The 16,226-nt window shown below is 40.6% G+C and overlaps 1 protein-coding gene and 1 long non-coding RNA gene across 4 annotated transcripts in view; one reads left to right on the plus strand and one right to left on the minus strand.

The window, feature by feature from the left end:
• The window catches only part of LOC106483166 (uncharacterized), a 28,567-nt gene extending 19,009 nt beyond the window's left edge, over positions 1-9,558 (minus strand). The window contains exon 1 of the long non-coding RNA XR_001292307.2: positions 9,401-9,558. This is a non-coding gene — a long non-coding RNA (uncharacterized lncRNA). The remainder of the gene's footprint in view (positions 1-9,400) is intronic.
• A 564-nt stretch (positions 9,559-10,122) lies between these two features.
• Positions 10,123-16,226, plus strand: part of PPP2R5C (protein phosphatase 2 regulatory subunit B'gamma) — an 89,903-nt gene continuing 83,799 nt past the window's right edge. For 2 of the 3 annotated variants that reach the window (XM_067294976.1, XM_067294978.1), the window contains exons 1-2: positions 10,123-10,233; positions 11,888-11,953. In XM_067294976.1, coding sequence (XP_067151077.1) covers positions 10,207-10,233; positions 11,888-11,953 — 93 coding nt within the window. In that variant the 5' untranslated portion in view covers positions 10,123-10,206. The remainder of the gene's footprint in view (positions 10,234-11,887; positions 11,954-16,226) is intronic. The other variant, XM_067294977.1, reaches the window with a different exon arrangement.

The following is a 16,226-nucleotide window of genomic DNA, read 5'->3' on the forward strand; positions in this document are numbered from 1 at the left end:
GTGAAACTATCAGGCACAAAAGGGATTTGTATTTGTAAAAAAGCTGCAGACATTTAGCTACAGGTCATAGATTTGCTTGAGCTATAGTTGTTAAAAATATAACTATATTACCTCGATGACATCCACAGACATTATCTAAAGTCTAACTTCTCTCAATTCAGTACAGAACATGAAGACAAATGCTAAAGGCAGCACTCTCATAGGATCCAAGCGTTCAGGTTAAAGATGGCTGACCATGTAATTTAAATCTATATCATGTTACACCTGTGCAAAACCACTACAATCTTGTTTCCATAGAGTAACTGATACATACTTTGTATTTAATACTATTGGTTATCACTGTTATTAGAACCACAGTCAAGATTGCCCCCTCCCTTATTCTAGGCGTTGTACAGACAGATTGAAGTAAAGTTAAACAAGAGGGATAAAAGATGTGAGAAAGAAACAGAAATGCAGAGATAAACTTGCCAAAACCACACTGCAAATCAGTGGCCAAATTAAGAACATAATCCAAGTCTTCTAAATCCCAATCCTTTGCTAGGTTCACAGAACATTCCCATGGCTTTTTGTAAGACTTTTTGTTAGTCATCAAAGTTCTTGCCAGTAACAATTCTTGTTAGGCCATTAATAGACCTTTCAAACACAATTTACCTCCTCTCAAAAATCCACTTCTTCTGTGACATTTACAAAACAATCAAAAAGTTAGGGTAAGAGGCTCTTGGATCTACCTGCTGAAGGTTCACTGCAGCTAACCATCAGGCTAGCTGGGTGAGCTGTAGCAGCTCCTGCAGCCGAAGGCACGTGGAGGCCTGAAACGGCCAACGTCCCAGCTGACCAGCTTCAACTCTCCACACCAAATGCCACAGGATCTACACACAGCTGAGGAGACTGAAAAAGATGGCGCAGTCAAAGCCTGAACTCACACAGCTGGGCGATTCCTGACACACCTCTGCCTCTGTGCCATTGCACCTCTTAAGAAATGTATATGTAGTAATTTATTTGGAATTGTACAGCTTTTGATCATTTTACTCTCATTCTGGCTTCAAGCCCACAAAAATTTAGGCGTATAGTTAATTTTGCATTTAATTGAATAACACTATTTATGAAGCATACCTTTAGGCATGTACACGTCATAACAAAAACAGACCTTTCTGTGGAAAGGACATTTCTTTGCTACCTGTTCACATACAGTGCTATGATATTTCAGTCTTGAGTCAAAGCCTCTGGTTGGTTCCATAATACAAGTAAATAAAAATAATCTTAAAAGAATATCCATTAGTTCATTCAGTTTCTAACATTTTAGATAAACATTATGATGTATTAACACATTTAGCAGAACTAAAATTCAGATCTAACCTATGAAGTAAATTGCAAAAATCCAACTAACTTGGGGAGAGGGATAGGATTTATATACAAAGGTAAGGAAAGAATCCTTTTCTTATATATATATCTTATCTTTATTTACACATATTATTTACTTGGTTATGTTTTATGTTCTCTCTGTATATGAATGTAACTTTAAATTTAACGTGTTATAGGGATTACGGACAGGCAGTTACCAATCTGCTTCTTTTATATGAAAATAACAGGGATTTTTTTTAATTTATACTGAAAATCAAGAGATTTAGTTTTGCTGGTTCTTTCTCTAAGATAAAACTGAAGCAGTCCATGAAGTGATCTGGGCATCTTCTCCATAAATTAAAAATCACAAGATAAGCAAAAGGCTGCCCAAAGAAATATCAACATGCCTCCTTCTTGGCAGCCTTTGTGAAAGGAGGGGAAAAACAGTTCTCACAGTTGATTCTTGAATCAATGTTACTTGTATATAGATCACTTCTCTAAACAGCCAAGTAAAGTATGAAAAAAGAATCTTCTGATAAAATTGGAAAGAAATATGCAGGATAGCAATAAAAACAAAAGCAGAGACAAAAAGCACGCTGGCGACATGAGCTGCTTTGTGGAAATTATCATCTGTAGGAACAACTGCAATTAATCATCTCTGCCCATATCAATAAATGCCATTTTCATGGACAGGAAAATACTGTGGACAGCAAGAAAGAACATAAAGCAAAAAAGAAAAAAGTGAACCTCTTTGCAAATGGAATGCATAAAGCGTAATATTACGTGTTAGGCTTTTGAGAAATGCATGGAGGCAAAAAATCTGTGTCAAAGGCCTTTTTTTTTGACGACTTAGTGACCTTCTTCCCCCTCTGTTGTCTCTCAGTGCTTTTATTCATCCTTCTGAAGTTCAGAAAGAAATTCTCACATGCCTAAAGGATGATCATACATACATAATTCCTTTCCATACAGCATTTTTAAGATAAATACTGAACACAAGATGCAGACAAAATTAACTTTGGGGCAAAGTCTGTACAGGCATGCCAGACAGTCAGTCCACAGCACAATATAAATACAGATGGAAGAGAAATCTGTAGTTAAGTTTGCCTAACACTTTCTATTATAAGACTCTAGTTTGAGATGCTTATAAACTTTGCCAATGTTTAATTGCTCAGTCTGAATTTTTTCAGAGTATCTGATTTTTTTAAACCTTCAGTAAAAAAGAATCTACTACCTCCTAAAATGAGGCTATGGGAAATATACTGGTTTAGCAAAGTTAACAAATTCTTAAAACTGTTATAATGAAAAACTGATCCTAGAATGATGAAAGGACTGAGGCATTTTGCCATGCAGTGAAATCTACAGCCCTGAATTACAGACCAAGGCTCCCAACATAACACACAAGAAGATTTTGAGTGCACTTGTACTATCAGTTTGAATCATTACATGTTTTGATCCAAAAACCTCTGCATAAACATCCACTGTGTGTGCATGCTACATATATATACGGAATACCTTTTGGAGCAAATATCAAAGCTTCTTCCCAGACAAAATTTAGAAGTCATTTAGCATTTAGTTTGCTCTAGGAACTGGTTTCAGTAGAAAGTGTCCCTCCACTTGGTCCTGTTCTCCAACATCATCCCTTCAAACCATTTTTCTGGCATTGCCCCCATGCCACGATTCTCTGGACACAAGCTACAGTAGCATGTATGCGGTACGCTGCAAGAATTCTTATCATCTAGGACGAACAAAAAGGGATATTAATTATTAAAGAACCATTAAAAAATGGTTAAAATGTCTCATATGCAAAGATGGGCTACATGATGCCAAGAAGAGGCATGAGCATAAGCTGTGAGTGCAGGAGAGAAGCGATATTTGTACTGTGCCCTGTGTGTTGAAAAGTTTGTGGAAAGGCCTGCAGAAGAGTACAGGACCACCCCAGATGCTACGCAGTGTAGATGCAAGTGGCCTGCTCTAATGGGAGTGAGACAAAAGCTGCGTTGATGGAAGCAACTCCTTGCTGTCTGGCCAGGAAACAAGGATTGCTCCTGAGGCAGACTGCAAATCCAGCATAGGCATCATCTGATAAATTGGGCAATTTGAGCATACCCAGAAACAGACCTTTAGGCACCTACAAGCTTACAGTATTTCCAGGGTTAAGTCCTGGATATACCTTCTGAGTACTCCTTTGAACTATTCCCACACTGGGATAAAAATATATGGCTATATTAGGTGTGTCAAACCCTTAAAAAAGCAGAAAAAGTATAAAGTTTTGAAAGAGAAAATCTTGTATGGCATCAACAGGAGGTAAAATTAATTGGAACTCTTCATTCATTCCATAAATACCAACTTAAACATGATAAAAAGGAAGATGTAGGAGTCTTAGCTGCAGTCACCTTTATGGTTACTAGTCTCACTCACCTCATATAAAATTAATCTTTCCTTTGATAACATGTGGGAAGAGGGAATGGCAGTATGTGAATAGAAACATTACACTTAATGCAGCAAAAGCCTGGAATCAACAAAGACATTGCCAAAAATTGCACAGAAACATACCATAATAATACTGAGTTCTGACATGAAAAAGATGAATTATCAAGACTAAATTATGCCTTATACCCTCTGAATGCTAGGCATATCCAATAAATTTTAAACAGATTATTATATTTCATCATATTTAAATGTATTTCTCAACTCAGTATACATACTAAAAATAAAATCACAAAAAATACTAGAAACTAGAAAGCAGATTTCCTAATGCCATCTGTGTTACTGATAGAGTTGCACCTCTTTGAGTCTATTTTCATGGAAAAATTCAACTACACAACATGAAGCAAAGTCTTGCTTTTATGAGCTTTTTAGTTGCTTCACTGAGGCAGATGAACATCAAGTGATTTGTCTGAAGTGATTTAATGTTACTATTTCTGTAGTTCCCATCTCTATGGAAGCTGGGTACCAGCACACAAGTTCAGGTGCTCTGCTAGAAACATAGGAATTGGCATTCTGGATAAGACCAATGGTTCATTCACCTTAATATCATGTCTTATTACTTTTGCCATCATCCAAATTTTGACATGTAGATCACTAATACTTAATAGCCAATAATTGGCATAAATACCGCATTCTGTGGTCAGAAACAAAAAAATCACTTGTTTAACTATCATTATATTAGATAATCTTGTATACATATTTGTCCAGAATATTACTGAATCTCAATAAAAATGCCTCAGTAACATTCTGCATCAGTGAGTTCTCCGTGCTCGTTATTTATGTTCTTTCATTTTCATTTTAAAAGTAAGTACATTGGCCCAAATAGAAATCCAAAATCAATACATTAATGGATATGGACAACAGCTACTGACAATGTCTAGTATCAGAACAGTTACTAGCCATATGTGACAACATTATTGCTCAGAGAGTCTAAAAATTGTACATCAACAGAGTTCAAACTTAGAAAGCTATTTTCAGTTCAGTTTTGAGTATAGACTTTATTTCAGGTCCTCTGCTCGTAAGTAGTTATGCTTACTTTGCAATTGAGGGAGAGATGGAAAGCATGAAGGAAATATTTTGTAAAAGACATACAAAGTTAACTTGAACAATATTTTTAAACAACTTATAGCTGCTTCTTTGTTTTTTCGGTTGTTCATTAAAAAAGAGTGAAAGTGATTTTTGTCTAGTTTTTCAAGTTTGTTTGCCAGTGTTTTACATTAGAACTGTGAGGGTATCAGGGTCCTGAATGCACTGATAGTCTTAATTGCCCTGACCTCCTTGGTCATCCACCCACATACCCTCTGCCCTCTGATCCGGGAGCTGCATTTAGGCTCAGGCCTCGGCACCCAGACCTAGCCTGAGCTATGTTGTAGGTGTATCGTGTCTCCCTCTGGCCTGACTTAATGACATGGCTTTCTAGATGGACCAAGGATGTATGTTGTAGGTATGCTGTAGTGTTGTAGACGTATGTTGTAGGTTGTCTTGTCTCTGGCTCAGTCTCCTGGATGGATGTTAGACCTATGTTAGAAGTAGACCTCTCTCTGGCCCTGCCTCCCAGACAGAGCTCAGACTTCAATTCCAGTTAGTCTTCTTTCCATTCCCCAGCCCTGTCTCCTGTTGCTCCTGACTGGACTTCCTGGATGGACCCCCCTGACTTGTGACCTTGCCTTGTCTGAGGCTGTTGACAAAACCTGACACTATCGCCACCCCAGCCCTGCTCAGGCAGTGTGGGACAGTACTGTGGGTGGTGAGAGCCTCCCTGTGCTGCCGTCACCCTCCAGTTCCGGCTCATTTTCTCTCGTGGAGCAGGCCCCCTCTTGCTGCTCCCTGACAGAGAGGTCTCAAGTGAGACGACTTCTGTTTTTGCCAATAAACTTCTGGCAAATGAAAAGGGGGCTTAACATAAGCTTTCACTACTTATCTGAAAGAATGAGAGTCCTGAACTTTTAACAAAAGTGGAAAATATTCTAATTATTGCTTCCTATAATGCTATGATTGTCTGAATAAATAACTGCTAATGCTATTCACTAGACTCAAAATAAAATCTTGCCTTTTTTGAAATTTAAAAGAGGTGAGAAAACGAAAAATTTTCAAAGAGATAGTGCAAAGAAATGTGTATTTCAATGCAAATATAATTTCATCCTTACTTCCAAATATTCACTGGAAATTCTTAGCGTTGAGATTTAGATAGTACAATTAACCATACATGAGAGGTTTTTCATTTTTGACCAGTCCAAATTTTACAGAAATAATACACAGTTAGAAGATGTACAGTACTGACACTACTACATATACATATGATTACATCAATTAATTATGGTTTTGGATGTGCATCTCTGGTTCTGTGTAAGTGATGTCAATAATTACCATTTATAACTGTGGCCACACATAGGGCTGAAATATTATGTCGCATACATACGTGTTCTGAAATTTGACCTGCTACTCATTAACTCATAAGAGTCTGACTTTTATACAGCTTGGAATAAATTATTTTTTAACCTTTACAACACAGCAGATCATGACAGCGGGACATCTAACACTAATGGATATTAACAGAATTGAAGAGAATTAAAACCTAGCCATTTAGATTGAGACCAGCCAAGGAATTATTTAATGTAATTCAGGGTAAGCAGAATAAATCCATGCTAGCTGAGAAGGTTTCTGAAAGATGTTTAAGCTTTTTGGTGAAGTTGAATATACTTGCTTTGCAGTTCTTGATGCTAGGTTGTGTAGAAGCAGAGTGTATTGTAGGCACTCAAGCCTGATGAAGCAGTTTATTATCCCAGATGGCTCCTTAAGACATAATTTGGCAGTTTCACTACCCCCGACAGGAAAGTTATCTTACTTAGTAGGGCAGCCTGAAAACAAGTGTGGAAAAATTCTTTAAATTTCAACCCATCTATTTCAGCCTCGCTTTACTGCCAGTGGTGTTTGAATTTTCAGTTCTCTCTCTACATCTGACACAGAGTGCCAGAAAATGGAAGAGATCTGTTTCGGTCGATAGGGAGAAAGAAGTATCTTGAGAAACAGTTTGCCAGTGTTGGACAGTTATATACAATGATGACAGTTCATTGGCTTCTCAAACCTTGTCCACAAGCACAGTTGCATAGTTTCAGTTGAGCCAAACTAACAGCTTGATGGTGAAAGGTCTCATTGTCTCCTGTCTTCCCTGCTCAGTTAGTTTTCTGCCATTTTAGCAAGTTGAATTGGCACACCATACAATCAAACAAGACGGTGCATGGAAAGCAGTAAAAGCATAAAACTGGGAATGGGAGAGGAGGACAGGGGAACATGTCTTCCCTTCACAGTGATAGTTATCTGTTCAATCAGCTCAGGCCAGACCATGAATGATCAGGTTTTGTACAGGAATTTAAAAAATATATATATTCAACAAGGTTGGAAAGGACTAAATATGTAAATATTCCCCCTTCACTAGCACACTGGGCATTTGGCCCAGTTTCAAGCTGTTAAATATTATTCAACTGCTTCATATGTGACTGAAGTTATTTAGCTGTTTTAACTTTTGCAAGTTTGGACAATTCAATCAATACAGTAAAAATATGCAAAATGCCAGCTATACTGCATGCACTAGTTTGAAAGGATTTCAAAAGTTGGAGAGTAGGCACAACACACTTAATTACAGAGACAGCCTAATCAGTCTGAATCTGTTCTGGTTTCTGGAAACATCTAGTTTGCATGAAGCATGTTCAGAAGTTAATACAGATATTAATATAGTCATATTCACATTACATCATCTTATTTACATAGTTAATCCTACTCTGTAACACAGTAATTAGGCCCACATTAATGTAACACTGTAGTAAAAATAAAATTTCTTCTTAGTGTTCCATAAAAATGTAAGTCACTTCTCTTGTTCTCATAGTTTATGAAGCCATTAGAGCATACAGATGGAACTATTTTTCTTGCAAACCACCTCCACCCACTGATTATTTGATATAATACAGCAGGCCTTGAAAAATACAATTGCTTTCTGTTACTGGTGAATGAGAGTCTTTCCCTAGCAAGTGAGGTGAGGGGGAGTCAAGTTTTCACAAGAGTTTCTACATCTGTGGTCACAGAGAAAACCTCCCAAATGTTAACTGAGTCAGTGCCATCTTTTGAACCTGTATTCAGTCTGATGTATTGATTCAATGTTTTCTCAACTACCAGCAAAATAAAGTCAGACAATTTTTGCTGCTGCTATTCAGGAACAGGTGGGTAACAATGATACTGACACAGTTTTTCCATTATTTGGAAAAACTATGAGCACTAGCAAGCACAAAGGAGGCCAAGAGCCAATGAGAAACTCATTAAGCAGCTTAAACTGATCTAAATCTAGGCTGTTGAGGTCACATCCCTCCCCCGCCACACATTTCCACCCCCTTCCTTCGGTCATCGCTAGTGTTTACAAAAGCAGGTGGTGTGCCAGTTCAAGGCAAAAAAACCATCACTTTGGGGGGATAGTTTTCAACCAGAACAACTCCATGAACTAAGTGACTGCACAGCACTACCAACAGTGCACAGGAGGGAGATGGGAACACAACAGCTTGGAATCAAGAACAGTTTAAGTTGTGTGAAACTGTAACCTAACAAAGAACTGGAAGCTCTGGAGTTTATCCTCAGCTACATGAATCCTTTCATGTACTGATCAAACTCCAGCTTAAAAGAGGGTTGGATTGCTTTGCCTTGCTGTTTCTGAGTATGTTCCAAATCCATGTTGCACTTTCCAGGTTGGTCAGAGGTCTTATTTATTAGTAGAAATTCATTCATGACCAATTCGTAACAGAAGCACAATAGTGATAGTGGCATCTCAACTCTAAATCCTCTAACCAGAGAAGATTAGGGAAAGGCTAAGAGGCAGACATCATTTGTTTTCTAGCACATAAGCAGCAGGGAGGGGACTGAAGCAAGAGGAAGCAACTCCCCATAGTCAGAAGACTTCTTTGCAGTGCCTGGAAAATGGAAAATTTCTTCGTCTTGTGACCACAGCAAAAGCAAAGTGTTCCCATATGACAGATATAAGCTGATGATAGATATCATCACATCAGACATGAATAGTTATTAGAAATCCCAGTTCCTAAAAAATGAGACCTCAGCTGCTCACTAGTGCTGGCTTTTATACTCAGAGGTTGGAAAAGGAAGGTCAATTTTTTTTATGCTGGTATTTATTAGGCACCCTGTAATTTCTTCGTCCTTTAGTAGCACAGCACAATTAGAGCTTAATAAGCATATTTAATCTGAATGTTAGATGTTTTATGTCTTGGGTTACAATTCCCTATGCTTTTTCCTCAGTTTAATGGTAATTTGGGGCTTGGTCAGGCTATGTGATAAATGCGATTTGTAAGTTTTTGTGACAAAGTATCACACTTTTCTTCTCTTGTGTAATAAGATTGTTCTGATTTTTGCATTCTGACTTTGAGAGATTAAAGAGTGGCTTATTTTGAAACTAATCTCTGGCCAAAGGTGAGCATCATTGAAAAAACACATGTGCACCTAGGCATTAAAAAAAAAAAAAACAACTAAGGGATAAAGATACTATTATAAAATCAGGCTGCAACTACGTAAAGCTCACCTCTTCCTTATCCATAGCAAGCACACTGAAGTCCTCAAACTGATGATGACCAGACTGGGTTCGCGTGACAGGGACAGCACGCTTCAAACACGCCTATATTGACTTTCTCTTCCTTAAACACTTGCCGCCCTGCAGCGAGAGGCTCCCGGACCCACAGGGCGGCCCTCCCGTTACCGGCCCCCAGGGGATGCGGAGCTCCCCCGGCCGCCGCCGACGCCCCCCGAGGGCGGGACCTGCCCCCCGCCGCGGGGAGGCCCCGGGCCGCGGCCCCCCCCGGCCGGGAGACCCCGCCGAAGGCCCGAGGCACCGCCTCAGCCCGCCGCCCTCCTCCGCCTCCGAGAGGCGTCGGGAGCGGGAGGAGCGGCTCTGCCCCGGGGCCCTCCCCAGGGCGTGGCTGGGGCCCGCCCCGGGGCCTGGCGGAGCGGGGGGGCCCGAGCCCCGGCCCTGCCGCCGCCGCCGCCGCCGCCGCCCCCGGCCCGGCCCCCGCCGCACCCGCCGCCGCCGCCGCCCCGCTCCGGACCGTGACAGGAGGGGAGAGGGGCGGGAAGCGGCGAAGAGGCCCGCCCACACGGTGACGCCATGGGAGCCTCGGCTCACGTGACGGCGGCAGCCAATGGGGAGGCGGCGCCCCGGCTCCGCCGGGCGGGGGGTGGGGGGCGGAGGAGGAAGGGGGTGGGGGAGGCCGAGGCCGCGGCCGTCGCCGAGGCGGAGGGGGGGAGCGGCAGCGGCAGCGCGGGGCGGGCGCAGCGCGGAGCGGGACCGCGGGAGGTTGCGCCTCTCCGGCCGCGGCGCGTAACCGAGCGGCCATGCCGAATAAAAACAAGAAGGAGAAAGTGAGTCGGCGGCGGCGGGCCGCGGGGAGGCCGGGTGGGTCGGGCCGGGCCCCGCGGGGAGGCTGTGGGGCGCAGGCCCCGCGGGAGCGGCCCGGGGCAGGGCCCTGCGGGGGGCCGGGGCGCTCCGTGCCGCTGGGGGGGGGCGGGCGAGGGTCAGCCCCTCTGCCCTGCCCTGCCCTCCGCCGCTGCACGCGGGCGATCCCCTTCCTCCCCCCCGGAGCAGGGGCTGAGGTGACTCCGGGGGGGGGGGGCTGGGGCCTGGCCCCGCCGAGGCTGGGGGGGGGCACCGTCCTGCCCCGCTCCGGGGGTCTCGGCCGAAGTGGGGTGCGGAGCCCCCGCGGGCGAGGCCGGGGGGGGCGAGGGGTTGGGGGAGCTGATGGAGGGCGGCCGTGGGTCTGCTGTGCGGAGGAGGGCTGGGGGGGGGGGGGAACATAACCGAGCGCGGTGCCTGGAGGAAGAGTGAGTTGGAGCGGGTGTCTCTTAATTTGGGGCCGGCCCGAGCCCGTCGTGGCGGGGGAAGGGGTGTTTGCGAGGGGGTGTATCGGGGAGAGGCGCCCCCAGCCCGCGTCCCGCGAAGTTTCCCTGCCGCGGCGCCTCGGCTGCAGCCGAAGTTGTGCTGCGGGAATCGCCATAAGCGCTCGACGGGCGTTAATCAGCGCTCGAAATCTTCTCATCTGCTCCTCCTGCCAGGGGAAGATGGATGTTGTTTTGGTGTCGTTTTGCCTCAGTTTCTCTGTGCATCCCCCAGAGCGATTTGTTTGGCAGCCACGAAAGGGACTCGCACAAGTAACGCTAGCAGAAAAGTTCTAAATCCACTATGAAGTCGGCTGGAGCGCACTTTATTTGATGTGATAGGCAATTAGCTGTCATGGGAGTGAGTGCATATCCAAAGCAGTGAAGTATGTAGTCTGCCTGGTCCTGCTGCTGTCCCACCAGACCTTTTTCTGTTCGGTTGACTTCTGTCTTCCAGCTTTTCAACATCATTTTAAAATTAGATGTAGGGTTAGGTGTTGTGTTTTTTTTTTCTTTTTTCCTAATATCCTTGTGTCTTTCGATATTAAAGAACCTCAACACTTTTTTTCACTTTTCTGAGAATAACAGAAATATTTCAAAAATATGCTGTGGTTGAAGGATGTAATTTAGGTACAATGCTGGGAGAGAGAATTTGAGGTGCAGACCGACTTCTCATATGACAGTCTTAGCCCCATTATAGTTACGCAGAGGAAACACCTAGAACAGACAAGATAATGAAGTGTAAAATGTGTACTGCACTGATGCTTGTTTCAAAGCTAAACTAAATATAACTACTCCTGAGGCTAAAACCAAAGACAGCAAGGCTCAGTTCTTAGGCATGGTTGAAATCATTTACATTCTTTGCCCCTGCTTGTTTACCTACGTAAAAGCCTCTCTTTAAACACTTTATAGGTGGATTTTGAGAAATAAATAAAATGACAAAATCTTCCTGAAGGTGAAAAATGTTTAAAGCAATTTTTGTAGAGACTACTTTTTCAGTATTAACGTTTTTCAGTGAAACAATATAATTTTCATGTCATCATTTTTAATATTCTTAGCAAGTATCTAACTGATTTCTTGATGTGAAAGTCTGTCTAAATCTTCTGTACAAAGTAACTGAGACTGCAAACCTTATTTTTAGGAACCTGCAAAATTGGGCAAGAGCGGAAAAAGTGGCAAAGATGGACAAGAAAACCAAGAACATGAGGTAAATATTACTAAAGTATGTAGTTTCTCCAGGCAAATGTGTGATGACTTTTGAAGAGCACATTAAGTTTGTCTAGATTGTATTAATTTTGACATGATAGGTGGCTGTAAGGAAAGTGGTTATAGAACTTCTGATGAAGTATTTGACAAAGTGTTTCAAGACTTCAGAGAAGATACTTTTGAGGAAGTTTAATTGTATTTAGAGTAACTTAGACCAAAGCAGGCAAGCAAAATACTTCTCAGATATTTGTCTTTTTCCTTTTGGTTATGAGGTATATATTTATCTTATTTTCTAGCCTCATCTTGAGGTTTTGGTCTTGTCTTTTAATTGCTTATCACTGTTTTTAAACATTCTCCATAATTCATGGAGCTCTCTTCTCTTAAAATTTCGATGTTAGCATGTCAGTTAAGTGTCAGTAGCCTGTTTCGTATTGTCAGGAGACCCTAGGCTTAATCAAAGGCTGCCAGTTTTTTTCTGTTGTGCGATTTCTTTTTATAGCTATGCACTGGAGTGTTCCATTTTTGACTGTTTATTCTGTTGCTGCTGCTTTTCTCAAACTTCTGCCTAGCTTTCTGCTTTGCTCACTAGCAAGGTGCAGTGACTTCAAAGAGGTTGATTAAATTGTTGCTTATTCTCTTTCCCACGTTACTTGGTAACCCAGAATTAATGTATTTGCTTCATTTGGAAATCCACAGTGTTCAAGTGGGTTCTGAAATTTCCTGTAAAGTGTTAATACCAACTTGTATGTAAAATGCAGTGCTGAAAAGTTTGTGTAATTCAACTTCTATATTACATGTCTTTGTATTGAAAAATACATTTGAAAACAATACTCCTACCCAAATTTACCACTTTCTTCTCCCCCAAACGATTATAGGAAAAAATTTTTATATTTGCTCTGTGGAGTCTGATGCACTTCACTGAATTTTCATTTATTTCTTGTGCAGAAAGATGTATATTACTGTCCATTTATGAAATCACTAAATTTTGTAAACTTTAGTATCTTGGCAAATTCAGGTAAAACAATGGTTGAATTTTGGTGGAGGGAACTGATATTCTAGCTACTGGGAAAGCCCTTAGAGTGAAATCAGAACTGTATCAGAACAGAGAAGTTCATAATAAACAGTACAAATAGATATACTTAATTGTGATGTGTTTTTGTCTTTGCAGTATGTTGCTATGGCATTAAAAACAGTATTACTTCTTGAGTGGAATTTCAGTTCCTATGCAATTATAAGGCTTGTCATTATCAGCTGTGCATTTGTTGATTTACTTGTGCTGATGAGTTACAGGTTGGTGAGACCAAAACTGATTTCTTCTGTCTTTTTGGTACTTTAACTATGAGAACTTTGCATTCTATCCTCATTTGTGGAGAGCTTTAAGTGTTAACTGAAAATGTGTATTTATCTTTCTTCAGAATTTCTTTCTGTGTTTGCAGATGTAGCTTTATTTTCATGCTTTTTATGTACTTAAAATGTGTAGGAGATGAGTCTCAATAGGACAACGCATTACATGCTGTTGCTGCGGGTTTTTTTTCTCTTTCAGTTGTCCTTCCAGTTAGAATTCTGAATGCAAAGTATAGTTTACTTGGATTATCAATGATACTTTGTCATTTATGAGTAGGGGCAGAATGGGAAAAGGACTGGGGCACTGACGAGAATGTGACCGGCACATATAGTCTGCTTGCAGTTCCCAGTGGGCATTGTTTAGCCTCCAGACAATTTTAAAGACCTCAGTGCCTGACTCACTGACTTAATTAATAGAATAATTGCATACAAATAGTAGTATAGACTTTGCATTCTAATGTGGATGGCTGTAACCAAGATGTATGTTCGTTGGTGCTTGTACATGCAGAAGGCAAGCTGTTTGTCAACATATTGAAGACTAGTAAATATAGAAATATTCTGGAGCATATTAAGAATATATCTTTAGGATTTTCTTAAAAAGAAAAGGGGGTTTTGTTTGTGTGTGTGTTTTTTTTTTTTTTTTTTCTTTTAAAGAGAAGGTTCTGTAAATGTTCCCTTCTACCTATGTTTTAGTACCTATGTTTTGTGTGGCTTTTTAAAAAGCCTCTAGACTACAAATAGGTTTGGAAATATACTGGTTCATATTCTTTTCCTCAAAATGAATTTAATATGTATGAAAAATGGCAGATTGCAAGGACTAGAAACTGTCTGCTATTCAAAGAACAGGGACAGCACAAGCAGCAGCGTCCCACAAATACTTTATTTATAGACACTTTTATAGCACTTAGCTAAATTCATGATGCATTAGACTTGTATAGATGAAAAAATACAACAGATCTTAGTGATTTATGAAAACGAACAAATGTTTTTTCCTGTCTTGCAGTCAGGAAATGAGATTTAGGTTGAGTGAAGCTACTTCATAAAGCTACATAGAAAGATAGTATGAAAAATGACTAAAGTCAGATTTCTGGTATGCCAGGTAATGATGTCCATGCTGAAGGTGACTGAAAATTACTTAAGCTGATGCTTGTGTCAGTTTGTAAATATCAACAGATGCCTGTAAGCATGTACAAAGAAGTAACTACAGCACATGAAAACGCATTTAATTCAGTAGATCACCTATTTAAATCTCGAAGAATTCTGTTGTAGTCATGTTTGAAAATGAGAGGTCCATCTTGCCTAATTTTCTGTGTCTAGCATTGCTCCAAGCAGATGTTTTGGGGAGAGAATATGAGAGTGGGAAAGTAGAAGATGATTCTTCTCACATTACCCATGTCTTGGTTACTTCAGGTAATACAAAAAGAGCCAAACTAGATAAGTCCACTGGTCCACATAACTTAGAATTTCTTTTCCATGTGCATCAGTAACAGATGCTGAAGAATAGTTTCAGAAACAGAGCAAGTGTGTGGTCTTTCATCCTGGTACGCTTTTTTTAGTCTGTGCTATTATGTGGCTTAAAAACATACCTGGGTGAGGCATTGTGTGAAATCGTTTTCAAATTATTAATGATTTCATTGACTTTTTATACTGTCATCTGTAAATTTACACCCACCTACCTTATTTAATCTCCTCTAAGTGGGAGGACTTCCATTCCTTTGATTGTCCTTCCCTATTTCCCTGTTCTGTTATCCTTTTTTGTGTTGGAGTTACTGTCATCTCATGCACAGTGTGCAGTTCTGGTATGTTGTGATTCTGTATTGTAATGCAGTCATATATATATTTTTTAATCCAATTTCAAATTATTCACTTTTTGAACACTTAAGAAATGAGCTAATATGATTAAGAAATTTAAATGAAATCAGTACCTCAAATTTGTATATGTGAACAAGGATAAAACGCTTTAAATTAAAAAGGGTGTATTCTCTAGGTTTTGGGAGCTTTTGTTAAAAGCTTATATATTTTGCATTTCTTAAATTGCTGTATATAGGGGTGCTGAATGTCATCTTCTTGAGCTGATTAATTTCTATTTAAAACAAATCTGTATTTGAAGAACTGCTATTGTAAAATGCCTGAACAAACCGTTAGGACTAAGGCTGCAGAATCGGGCATTCAAAAGCAATGCTAATTTTTTTTTTCCAAATATGTCCTGAACATCTTTTGTTTTTTTTCTATGTCTGTGCGCATAAGAGATTTTAAGTTACTGTGCTCACATGCTGTATTTCTGTGTATCCCTTGCCCTCCATGACATGCAGTGTGGATGGTGCTAGTTAATGTTTTTAATCTTTACTTGCATATGTAGCCCTGTGCATTGCTCTTAACTGCTGCTAGAGAAAGTTTGGGGTTTGATTAAAGCCTCTGGCAGAGGCATGAATAGAAATGAATTCCCTCACTTGATACTCACTTATCTTATTCATAAGACCTGTACTTCTTTGTCTTCTGTATTTCTGCCTTCTTGCTGTTCTAGAGTGTATTCTGCATGAGTAAAAGACATGAGGGCTCTGTACACGACAGTCTTATTCATAATACAGTCTTGACTCACTCCCTGACTGCAGGCTGTTTTGTGCACTGAAGGAGCCAGGAAGTAATACTTGACCATACATAACTTTATCATAATAAGGCTGTGGTGCTTAACTTCTCAGTTCTTGATTTTACAACCTCAACTTTATTTTCAGATAGCCATATCTTTTGTAAAACTGGAGTTTAAATAATCAAAACCTTTAAATCTGTCTTTTTCCCACTTGAGCTAACGTTGTCACAAAAACGGCTTTCTTTGAGGCGGCCAGTTTAGGGGAAGAGAGAAACATAATTTGCTGATAGTTCTAGAGAGCATCTAGACAGCATAAATGTTGAAACTAAGAATAATTTTGATA

The sequence above is a fragment of the Apteryx mantelli genome, chromosome 4, assembly GCF_036417845.1.
Source record: "Apteryx mantelli isolate bAptMan1 chromosome 4, bAptMan1.hap1, whole genome shotgun sequence".
NCBI classification, from domain to species: Eukaryota; Metazoa; Chordata; class Aves; order Apterygiformes; family Apterygidae; genus Apteryx; species Apteryx mantelli.